This window comes from Arachis hypogaea, chromosome 2 (genome assembly GCF_003086295.3).
Source record: "Arachis hypogaea cultivar Tifrunner chromosome 2, arahy.Tifrunner.gnm2.J5K5, whole genome shotgun sequence".
Classification (NCBI taxonomy): Eukaryota; Viridiplantae; Streptophyta; class Magnoliopsida; order Fabales; family Fabaceae; genus Arachis; species Arachis hypogaea.
The window spans coordinates 8,830,504-8,842,557 of record NC_092037.1 but is presented as its reverse complement, the minus strand read 5'-3'; the positions used below and the strand labels follow the sequence as shown (position 1 = coordinate 8,842,557).

The window sequence follows — 12,054 nt, the reverse complement described above, 5'->3', positions numbered from 1 at the left end:
TAGGGACTAATGTAGTATATTTTTCTTAATTTCAAAATTTAGTCGGGATTCAATTCTTCACTATACTATATCAGAAGAAAAAAGATATAAGTAGTTGTATACGTAGATATTGTAATTGAGTAACCCACTCTTTAGCTAGTTCTGTAAAAAATATTGAAATAGGAATTTGGCACAAATATACAAACATGGATATCCAGAATATTGTTGTTCTTAATAATTAAATTAATATTGTTCGTCCTGTCGCCCAATGGCCCAAGTCTTTGTTCCTGTCGGCTTTGCCCTAAGGGAAAGGGTTGGCCCCTAAATAGGCCTTGAAGGCATGGTTGGGGTTGATACCTTGGTTTTTTCCAAGAAAAACATCTTTTGTGTTGTATTTGTATTTTACATCTATGAATACTTGTACAATGTAGGTGAGTATGCGAGGGCTGTTCGGATAAGAGAGAAATTGAAGAAAGGAAATAACACCCATCTAGAATGCACAAATATTTTAATTTGTATTTGCATACAAATCTCATACACATATTTATATCAGATAATACCTTAAATTTCTTAAATTTGTAAGCAACTTTTTTGTGATTATATTTATATATTATACGTACATTGTATCGTATTGTATTCAATAATTATATGAGTTAATACTCAAAATCGTCTCTAAAAGATATTCCGATCTCTATTTTAGTCTTCGAAAGATAAAATTAATTAAAATCGTCCCCGAAAGTTGCTCACGTTGATCGAGTTTGTCCTTCCGTCATCTCAGTTGGTGATGTGGCTAACGTTTGCTGAGCTGGAACGTTAAGTGCCAACATGGTAGACTCCAGCATGGCAACCGTTAATGCTGATAAGATATGTTTGCTTATTTAGGTCAAATTAGTCCTAATGTTACAACCCTAACCTAACCCCAATCTGAAGCATAAATGTGCGTGATTCTCGTAGTAGATGACGATGTATGTTTGAGGAGTCGCTGCTATGATGAGTGAAAGCCGCAGTGGTGACATGCCGTCACAATCTATCGGTAGCCATGAGTCGAACTCTTCCATGCGACGAAGGAGGAAGATGAAGGACTAGACTTGTTTTTGTGGGTTGAAGACGACAATCAAGAAATCCGGCACAAGAGAGAATCCGGATAGGTTGTTCCACACTTGTGCGAGATACCCGGTGAGTTAGGTTAGGATATATTAAGTTTGTTTTTCATATTCCTATGTCTATTCTGCTGGGTAGTTGAAATTGATTTTCTTTTTTTTTTTTTTGAAAATATTCAGAAGGGAAGCCACTGCAACTTCTTTAGGTGGGTTGAGGAAGACGGGTATGTAGTAGGAGCGGAAACTGATGCAGAGGTTGGTGGGGACTATGATGAATGGAGATTGAATGTGTCATGGAGATTGGGTAGCTTGGAGGGTGAGGTTAGAGCAACGAAGATGCTGATAATGTTACTGTCAGTTGCAGTGGTCATGGCTAGTGTGTTGTGTGTATCATTGTTGTTCACATTAATCTCCAAGTAAAGCCACAGATGGAGTGTTATGTTCTTGTGTTTTAGAGGTGTTGTTAGATTTTTCAAATTGAATTAGTTGATATGTAATGATGATGTTACTTATGAATGAAAGTATGGTTTAATTGTGTTTAATTTAACATAAACTTGTTATTCAAGCATGATGGGTTTCACTGAGAATACATGATAGTGATGTTTGAACCCTAAGTATGTATTCACCAAAAAGTTGTATACATCAGAATAGTCAAAATCATTGTAATCCATAACAAACATCATAATGATATCATATTGTCTTAGTAGACACACCACATGAGTGATCAAGGATCCAGAAGTTAAAAGAGCAATCCAAAGCATAAGTTCAAACAACATTGTTCATTTAAACCAAAAAAACATTATAGGCCTAACTTAAATGATCCTGAACACAGAACCAGTTTACAGAACCATGTTCCCAAAAAGCAAAGTTGCAACTACATACAAAATATATTTCCTAGTTAAACATGTTAATCTTTTTTTCTTGGACGCTTGAAGCCTGGAATAGGCACGAATGTCATGAAGGTTTGCATCTTCTTTGCAGTGGCGGAAGTTGTTCCTTTGAATGTCTCAGCAGATATGGCCACAGGAGACTGGGTGGAGGCATTCGATCTTGCCTTGCTTTTGATGACATGCAATTTGGGTTGCCTGCCTCTCTTTGCACCATGCATAGGCCAGTTGCAGAACCATTTAGTTTCAAGTAAATAAATGTAATTGGGGATAAGAAAAGCAACAATTAAATAACCTGAAGGTTTTGAACAGGCAGTTAGGTATCTTGCATTGGTGGGGTCTCTCCTGGTTGGTCGACTTCCACAGCAGGTTGTGGCTGGACTGGGGGAGGAGGGAGAGAATGTGATTGAACTTCATTGTTGGTGTTTGGCTCATCTGTAGGGGGAGCAGGCCCTTTAGCAAGGGCAAGCTGAAGTTGCATTTGCCTAGCTTGTTCCTCAGCATCCTCCTTTTTCTTCTTTGCACAGCTTTTCTTGTTGTGTCCAACTTCAGCACAATACATGCACCTAATTGGGTTGTACTTTCTCTTCATCTTGGTGCTTGACCCAACTGGCTTCTCTCAAATTGTGGAGGACCCTCTGGCATCGGGATTACACCAACCTAAACTGTAGACCCGGGATTACTTGTAAGCAATTCATTAGCATAGTCCCAGAATAACCCATACTGGGCAACTTCATCCCTCTCTACCACTTTCCTAGCAACTTTCAATGCTCTAGTGATGCAGGTGCTGTTGAGGTTTACATTATACTTTCTCACAAACCACTCATACACTTCACGATGTCTCATTGTAAGGTGCTTCCTAAGTTTTTGTACAAGTTTGCTTAGTGTCCACTTTTGGGTCGTTGCCCTGTTTTTACGCCTTCTAGGACAGATATGGTTGTCAACTAGGGTTTTAATCTGCCAGGACCCGTCTTGCTTACTACGTGTACAGTATACTACCCAAGGACAACCCTCAACCTTACACACAGCCGTAACCCGAACATTGTCATTCTTTGTAAACAATATGTTTCTACCTAACTGGATTGTGTAGTCCCTAGTTGCATGCATAAAATGTTCCTTTGATTTGAATATCATACTAACCTCAAATTTGAGGTCCCCGAACATTGTCTTGTCATTATACTGAGGATATACGGTTGGTGATTCCTCATCAGAGTCCAATTCCTGTTCTGAGTCCTCCGAGTGCCATGAGTTGAGATCCGAATCACCATCATCAAGGGGATTATCTTCTAGGTCTGCCAAATCGAAACCACAATGTAATTAGTCATGTTACCAAAATTAAATCAACAACTACAAACCAATTCAGTTAGCCAAATACCTGAGTCACTTTCATCCTCATCCTCAGAAGCTTCATAGCTTGAATCGTCAGTCTCTATTTCTTTCTCTGCTAATCTGGTCTTAGCAGGCTTGTGCTTCTCTTTGATCTCATTTTTTTTGTTCAGCCTTGTAGAGTTCACACCATCATCACTGTCATTGCTAGATCCATCATCTCCTAGTACCTTTGGAGGTTTGTAAAGGCTGTCCTCAACACTCTCATAAGAGTCATGAGAGTCACTGTCTTCTTCAACTTCTAATGTCTTCACATGCCTTCCAGCTCTTGTGGTGGCAGTGGCCTTGGTCTTTTCTTTGGTCTACAATGGAGCAAGGGTAGGTTTGGTAGGCTGACTATAGGATTTTTTGGGCTGTGATGGAGTTTGCACAAGGTGATGTGACTTTTTGGTGGATTGAGATGATGGTCTAGTGGGCTTAGTGGGCTCCTTAGTGGGCTGAATTGGTTTGTTAGTGGGCTGGGTATGCAGTTTCGTGGGCTGACTTGGTTCCTTTGTGGGTTGGGTAGGAAATTTCGTGGATTGAGAAGGCAACTTTGAAGGTTGAGAGGATAATCTGCTACCATCATCTAATGCCTTCGTGGATTCAGAGCATGCTTTTTGGTTGGATAGTAACTTGGTGGGTTGAGAGTAATGTCTCTTGGTTTGGGTTGGCTTAATTTTTGGCACATCTTCTTCCTGCTCATCAACCACACATGGCTCTGAAACACCATGCTCGAAATACAGGTTGATCAAGTTGAAGTTCCTCCTGCAATCCTTCACCATTGCAATCAAATCATGATCTGTGACCAGCCTCCTCAGCCCATATTCAAGAGGAACTCCTGGAGATTTCCACCAACACTCCCTAGCCTCAGCATATCCCAGTTCCACATAGTATCCCTTCACAAAGAACACGCCGAGTGTGTCACCTTCAACTCCCATTAACACCTCTGTGTGATCCGACTCATAGTACAGATTTTCACCCTCATCCTTTTTAAACTTTTCCACCATGGTGAAATACAAATGTCATAGGAAGACCCTCCATTTACAAGTGCAAAAATAAATAAATGTAGTCAACTACAGCCTTACAACTGCATGTAAACACACAGCAAACAACATAATCATAACCATCGCAAACCCTCCATTCCCCAGAAAAACCTACGCATAACGTCCTGGAAACCCCTAACGACAAACGCATACAGAACATGTTCTTCCTAATCCGAACCCTAGTCTCATTAGATGGTGCTTAGAACTAACTCAACATAAACCAACGCACACCAACATTGCAAAATCAACAGAAACTGTTAAAAAAATTAAATCTTACCCTATGGCAGTTACTGTTCCTTCCTCCAACAGCGAAATTTCTCCGCGAGCTCCTCCAACTATCCACCATAGTAAGTCCTCTACAAGTCTCGACACGCACAGGAATCGTCAATAACGCAACGAGGTTCTGACCAAAGGATCCTTGGGCAGAGTACCAGAGTAGAGAGAAGACGAGAGATCTTGGAGCGAAAGTTGAAGAGGATTGTTATGAGAGGAGAGATGGAAGAACGTTTGAATATCCCACTCTGGACCAAAAACGACGTCGTTCCATTGATTTGGGGGTGGAGGGATGAAACTACGTTGTTTTGGAGTCTACCACGCTGGCACTTAACGTTCCAGCTCAGCAAACGTTAGCCACATCACCAACTAAGATGACAGAAGGACAAACTCGATCAACGTGAGCAACTTTCAGGGACGATTTTGATTAATTTTATCTTTAGGGGACTAAAATGGAGATTGGAATATCTTTCAGAGACGATTTTGAGTATTAACTCTTAATTATATCTATATTTTTGTATAGCTAACAGGACGGGAACAGAGAAAAAAACTAAAGACACCTCTAGTGGTTCTAGTAAAGTAGGGAAAGCATGTAGCACAGGAGCATCACAAGCCAATTTCTGAGGCAAAACGAGTGTTGAGCCAACTATCATTACTTAATCTAACATTAGATATTGTGGCACAAATTTTATGATATTTTTAGCCATCTATCCATTACGATATTATTTTACCTTGAGATTTGAGAATCAATTTTAACAGCACAAATTTAATGAAAATGTTTTTGTAAATAGTCCTGTATAAATCAATGTACATATATAAATATAATATCAAATATCATATTATATTATCGGCTATCTCCCGTTGTCCTGCATTTTGTTAAAGCATATTAGGTATAATTGCAAAAAATCAGCAGGAAATCACATACCAGCTCTCATGAAGACATGAATGCTCTCTTCCGTAACACCTAACTTGTGAGTCGCACCTCCCTTGCATGCATTTTCGATTCTAAAGTCATACCAGGATTCTTTTCCAGGAAAATACAGTGAAGCTTGTTTAGCTTGCTACCATCCATAAGCATTATAAAATCTTCGGTCATGAACCCCAAACATGAAGTAAACAAATGATTTTACTGAAAAAATAAGTAAATAACCAAAGCACCTCAGTGTAGATCGCCAGCACTAATAGACTGTTTCCAATCATGAAAGCTTCATCATTGCTGAAGGTAGCTTCCTCAGATGGGAATTTGATCCACAATGGACAAATAACACTATAACAGGAACCCTTCATCACTGCCAAACAACCAATACACGTCACCGCCAGCTTGCTATCGAATCCCATCATCATTGCCATCGATCTTCTCGGCAGCCTCGTACAACAGTACCGCGACACCCTTCTTGGCCTCACCTGAAGCCTGGTCAGTGGGTTGAAGAGACCTGTCTCAACAGGTTATATAGAGATAAAAAAAAAAAAAAAAAGTAATGCAGAGAGATATATAGAGATAGGAAAAGAAAGACACGAGAGGAGATAGAGAAAAAAAGAGGGTTATGATATGAACAAAATTGAAATTTGATTATCTAAGAGATGGTTTGAATGTTTGATAGGCTTATATATATTTAAACTTCAAATTTCAAAATCAAAAGAAAGTACACCAGGAACGCCTTGAAAATGAAGATCAATTTCAAGTATAGTTATAGGATAGGATAGGATGCCTATAAGTAATTGGTACTCTTTTACTACTACGCAAAAGAACAAAGTGACATACAAGACTGGTAACTTGCATACTTTCTACCCAAATACATCTCAAAGATAACTGCTATCTTCAGAGTTACAAAGTATTGGCACCACACTCAGGATTACCCTTAATGGATAAACATTTTTCTGAATTCATCATTGGATTTTGGCTTTTCATCGTCTTCTTCTGTTTTTGATCTATTTGCAGCGACACCATGCAGTTTGACATTTCTAGGCATAGCAAAAGTATTCTTCCTTGGCTTTCTAGAAGAGATCCCCTCATCCTTTACATCTGATACCTTGGAAGTATCACCGGTTTCTTTGGACATGGAACCTTTTCGACTGGAATGATCCGGAGCATCTGCATGTTCTTTTAAGGATTTTGGAGCAGAAGACTTCATTTTCCCACGCTTTGGATCAGATCGAAGAATACTTAACCTCTTCCCGAGTAACTTCTGCTTGTTCTTAGCTAAACCTGCAGCAAGGTGCTCATCATCCAAGAAGTCCACATATGCCAGTCCCCTTGATTTTCCAGTGAAATTGTCATTCAAGATACGAATGGCAACAACTCCACCGACATCACTGAAGAAATTACGGACATGTTCATAGTTTGCTTTAACATGAAGATTTGAAATAAAAGCAGTGCACTGGTCAGAGTATGTCTTGCTTTCTTTTGGGGGAAGGTTGTCATCAGATTTGTTATTCCTTGAATTGACATCTTCTAGTTTTGTCTCCTGAGAAGAATTCCGCCCATGATGTTTATTTTCCACATGTGTTTTCTCTGCCACTCTATCAACACCTCTTGGTCGCTTGGCAGGAGTCTGTTCTTTGCTAATGTCAGACCCAAGCTTTCTCTTGTCGTGAGCATTTTTCCTACGACTATTCTCATTTTCCTCTATTGAGTTGGATTCCTGCTGCATTCTAAATAATCGTAGCTGTTCCAGACGAGGAGTAACCTTTTGTAAAGCTTGATCAAAATCTTCGAGCTTGCCAAACTCCCTCTCGAAGCGCAACCACGAGTGGCATATATCCTCTGAACCAGTTCCAGAAAACCTTTTACTGTAGCATCTCCTGTATATGGACCTCGCCTCGTTTATGTGACCTAATTCAACTTCCATTGCTATATAACTTTTCCATGCCTCCAACATTGATCCACATATCTTAAGAAAATTCTCCCAAACTCCACGTGCCACAGTTATGTCTTTTCCAAGTTTTGCCTCTAAACGGGCCCAATAAGCATGCAAGTGCAGCAAACCCTCTGTATTCTTCAACTGTGGCGACAGGTAATCTGAAGCCTGCTGGAAGACCTCCCGTATTTTTGTGTATTCCAGCTGATCCTCTTCACCAGTGGATGCCATTCTTCGCCTTAAGCCATCTATCCGAGTGAGAAACAAATCAAGATACTCATCAAGAGTTGAAAAGGTGCATCGCAAGGACTTCTCAAAGACTTCGGCCAACTCTTTCTCAGAAGCATGACTGCGCTCCATAGAAAGCAGATATCTTACCCAAAGTTCCCCAACCCAAGGACAGTTCTTAGTGGCCCTGAAATAAATGTTGCTGACAACACTACCAACCTTCAAAGTCTTGTCCATGTATCGAGTGTAGCCAAGCCAGAGATCAGGTGATATAGGAAAGTCCGTGATGGCTCGTTCATACAGAACTTGAACTCTCGCAGGTGTTCCAGAAGTTTCCTCAAATTTCAAATAGCTCAAGTAGTGTTGTAGTCTTTCTGAATCAGGTGAATCCAATCTAGTAACATGTTCTTCAAAATGACCACGAGCATTATACATCTCCAAGGCCTTTTGGTATGCGGATACAACATTAGGATCCTGAACACTTCCTTGTTCCTCCTCCCAAGTCTTATAGTCTGTAAATGTTGAACTCATATCAGCAAGAGGAACAGATAATTGCCGATGAAATAAACCTCGAATGCGTTGAACTTGTTTCTCTTTCGCCTGTGTATCAGTTTCATCAATCGTTAGGAGTATAGCCTGCTCATATTGCCTATATGCTTCCCATATTTTGCTACCTTCAGCAACATGCAAACCGGCCGCGGTAAGTGCTCCCTCAAAAAGATCCCTTGCCTTGGAAATACCGGCTGGCGAACATTGCCGTACAATTGGGTCAAACTCTTGCACGAAATTGACGTAGTCACACCAAAGAGACACAGACATATAATCGAACACGGCGCGCTCGTAAAGCTTCACAATCACAGAGGAAGAATCCTGCGAATCAGTGTTGAGAGAGAGTTCATCTTTGATCCATTCTTGCCACATTGCAGGGCTCAACGGAAAGAGCTCACTCATAGCTTCCCTTGCTGCTCTCAATTTCTCAACGTCACCCATTTTCCTCAGAAGCTTTATATACTGCAAGTGAGAATCATAGTTGTAGGGATTAGCAGTAAGCCCAGCTTCTAGGGATTGGAGCTGGAGGTTCTGCTGAGCCTCATCATCTGAATCAGAATCAGAATTATCTGATATCTCGTTCATTACTTCCTCCTTCTCTCCACTCTCCATGATCACTTTTCGCTCTCCATCTTTAAGTTCCTCATGATTGCTAGGTTCAGGTGAGGATTTGAGAGCAGAGTCTCCCTCTTGTGGTGCCTTGGACATGGCTGGGAAGGAAGGTGTCTTGTTGAAGCTTTTTGCTAGGGTTTCCAAATTGGGGGCTGAAAGATTGTAGGGATAAATGGCTTATTGTTCAAAGTTTTGATGCAGAAGCTGTAAGCCGATCATATTTTCAATCACTGACAGAAGCAACAATCCAAAAAACCGGTAAAATCAGTACTTAAAAAAAATGTAACGAGAATCAAGTATCCATAAAAGCGGAACCGAGAAAAAGTTAAAACAAGGTTCTGAAAACCGGACCGGTCATCAAACCGCTCTAGTGGTTCACTGGTTCAACTAGTCCAACCATGATTCAACCGGAAAAACCGTTTTATAATAAAATAATAAATAAATCATAAATAAACTATAGTATTGTTCTTAACTACCTCAACAAACTGAAAAATCTCAGACTGCACCTTTTCAACTGAATTAGCTTTCACTGCTGCAACATGCAAAGCAGAGACAAACTTTCCAGCCACCAAACATAACCATTACTCCATTAGGACCTATAGATGTAATCAAGAAATAATAAGACTAAAAAATTCTAATCCCATGAAAACAAGCACAATGGCTCAAGGACGAAACAAAAATTTTTAGAACAATTCAATGACCTAAATGAAATATAAACCAACAATTCATTGAATTTAAATGATAAACATAGCAACTACTTAAGTGAAAAACTGAAAATTAATTGAATTTTGATTCATATTCAATCAGTTATAAGTTCATATTTTCTTCTTCTATTCTAAGCACAATTTCTTCTACATCAGCCTAAAACGTATTAAGAAATTATGATTTATGGCACATACAATACGTCCAATTACCTTAACTTAATCTTCCTTTTCCCATGGAACAAAGAATTCATGAAAAATTAATCAGACTGTTATGAATCAACGCAACAGCAACAGCTATATATATTTTTAAAAAAAAAATCATTTTTCAAAAAATAAATAAATAAAAATCAGACTGTAAAAAAAAGTAGGTTCATCATACATTTCAAGGCTTAAACAGAAATAACAGATTTAGGTTGAGTAAACACAGATGTATTATAATCGGCAAATGCTTCTTGATTAATACCATCATCCATAACTAAAATCGATAAATCATCAAGATCATCACAATCTAAGCACAATTAAATCACAAAACACTAAAACACAACACAGCAAAACCAGCAGCACATCACCAATCATAATCAATAATCAAAAGACATTCAATAATCAATTATCACAAGACCTTCAATAAACACTAATTAGTTCTTTATGTACTAACTTCCTTTTTCTCTTTTAGTTCCTTTTTTTTTTTAATCCAAACAAGATTCAACAACAAAAACTCAACAACAATAAAAATTCCATCATTCATTTTAATCAATTCAAAACAAGATACAACTTAGCAAAATTCAATAAATAAATTCAGTTCAATGCAGCAAAGAAGACTCAATCATCCAAATAAAAGCTCATACTTTTATATTGAACAAATAAAAGCCCATGTTTTAGCCTAATTTTAACAAAGATTAGCAATATTTTCAACATACAACTGATCATAATTTTAACAAAATTTCAGCATAATTTTAACAAACTTTTCCAAAGATTAACAAATATTATCAAGATTTCAGCACAATTTTTTTCAACACAGCACAAGAAAAAGCAACAAAACAGAGTACAGCATAGCACAGCGGCAGAGAGCAGAGGTAATCATTCAACAACTCAATCTGGCACTAGCAGTAGCAGAATCCTAAACTGAAGAACAAAGAAACAAGAACATGAACATTCAACAAAAAATCTGAGTAGCACTAGTAGAACCCTAAACCTTCGTTCTCACTTCGGAACAGAGCATTAAAAAAAAAAAACGAAGAACAAGCCCTAGCAGGGAGCACTGACCTTCGATCTTAGTAGTCTGAGCAGACAATGACGGAGAGCAGTTGAGCGCGACGGTGACCAGACAACGGCGATTAGACGAAGACCAGACGACGACCACTGTTATTCCTTCTTCTTCACTTCACCACTGACGACTCACGAGCCAGCTTCTAAGGGCGGAGACCGAACAGACATATCATTCAGAAGACGACGGCGGCGGCGGCGGCGGAATTAGTGCTCTGTGATGCAGTTATCAGAACGGACTGGGGGGGTGGAAAGCGAGCACTCTGCCAGATCGAACGAGAAGCAAGGGGGAAGAACTTCAATCCTCGAAGAAGAAGGGATTCAATGGCTTGGGTGGCGGCAGCGCGGCTGAGCAGACAAAGACGACGGACGCCGAGCTGACCTCGAGGAAGAAGCTGCGATCGGTGAAAGCGAACAGGAGTTGGAGAGTTGGAGACTTGGAGCACGATGGAAGCTAGGTGGACGGACGGACGGCGGCTTTTAGTGCGACGGACGGCGGCGATGTGCCACTGCTTGCGGCGGTGGTGATGGCTAGGGTTTTTTTGGGCTCAATTTGTTTCTGAATGAAAGAAAGAAAGGGAGACAGGGGCTGGGGGAGAAGTAGCAAAGCAATTAGGTTTTCACCGTGTCTGACCCATTTTGTGAAAACCGGTCGGGTTCGGTTCGATCCAACCGTCCAATCTCGCGGTTTTTTAGAATGGACGAACCGCAAAGCCATTTGGTTCCCGGTCAAACTGGTTTGATCAATCGATTCAGTCCGATTTTCAGAACCATGGGTTAAATCACGTCTATGAAAGTTTTGAGTGATGGTGAAGCTCGGAGGGTTGTGCAACGGAGAAGACACCTTCTACAGCAGGCGACAATAACCTTGACAGTCAAACACTGAGCAGTGGACGGTGAAGAGGAGAGAGAACCTGCGAAGTTGCCGCAACCGTAAAGGTGGTGGGTTGGCGGAAATTACTAAAGACAGAATACTAGTCAAATTTGTTTGTTAACTTCCAGAAAAAATTGAAAGCATAGTTGTCACAACTGAACCGGTAATCGAATTGGTCAGATTACTGAATTACCGGATTATTGGTTACCGGTTAAATCGGAAGGTCACCAATTGAATCGGCTGACTCGATCCTACTTAAATAAAAATATAAATAGTCAAAAATTTAAAATTAAATTTTGAATTATATATCTTCATC

At 39.8% G+C, this 12,054-nt stretch overlaps 2 protein-coding genes across 4 annotated transcripts; both read right to left on the bottom strand.

Annotated features, from left to right (window-relative positions):
• Positions 1 to 1,745: 1,745 nt before the first annotated feature.
• On the bottom strand, positions 1,746 to 4,341 carry LOC112721360 (uncharacterized). Its single transcript, XM_025772431.2, has 4 exons — positions 4,021 to 4,341; positions 3,342 to 3,654; positions 2,262 to 3,258; positions 1,746 to 2,172 (listed from the first exon to the last, which is right to left on the bottom strand). The coding sequence occupies exons 1-3, from the start codon at positions 4,339 to 4,341 to the stop codon at positions 2,627 to 2,629; spliced, it is 1,266 nt and encodes a 421-aa protein (XP_025628216.1). The 3' UTR covers positions 1,746 to 2,172; positions 2,262 to 2,626.
• Positions 4,342 to 6,200: 1,859 nt separating this feature from the next.
• LOC112736526 (uncharacterized) lies at positions 6,201 to 11,478 on the bottom strand. 3 transcript variants are annotated; one of them, XM_025786032.3, is made up of 3 exons: positions 10,865 to 11,478; positions 9,374 to 9,493; positions 6,201 to 9,127 (listed from the first exon to the last, which is right to left on the bottom strand). In XM_025786032.3, exon 3 carries the CDS (start codon positions 8,991 to 8,993, stop codon positions 6,510 to 6,512), a length of 2,484 nt encoding a protein of 827 aa, XP_025641817.1. In that variant the 5' UTR covers positions 8,994 to 9,127; positions 9,374 to 9,493; positions 10,865 to 11,478; the 3' UTR covers positions 6,201 to 6,509. The 3 variants fall into 3 exon arrangements, with proteins under 3 accessions (XP_025641817.1, XP_025641823.1, XP_025641830.1); XM_025786038.3 differs by having other exon boundaries at positions 9,404 to 9,493; positions 10,865 to 11,477; XM_025786045.3 differs by lacking the exon at positions 9,374 to 9,493 and having other exon boundaries at positions 10,865 to 11,477.
• Between the last annotated feature and the right edge of the window lie 576 nt (positions 11,479 to 12,054).

Bases quoted from the DNA above. Each gene is read 5' to 3' on its own strand.
- LOC112721360 (XM_025772431.2), bottom strand. From the start codon at position 4,341: ATGGTGGAAAAGTTTAAAAAGGATGAGGGTGAAAATCTGTACTATGAG. The intron at 3,655-4,020 runs GTGCCAAAAATT...GCTCCATTGTAG, and splicing joins TTGATGAGCAGGAAGAAGAT to ACCAAAGAAAAGACCAAGGC. The intron at 3,259-3,341 runs GTATTTGGCTAA...TCGATTTGGCAG, and splicing joins TGAGGATGAAAGTGACTCAG to ACCTAGAAGATAATCCCCTT.
- LOC112736526 (XM_025786032.3), bottom strand. From the start codon at position 8,993: ATGTCCAAGGCACCACAAGAGGGAGACTCTGCTCTCAAATCCTCACCT.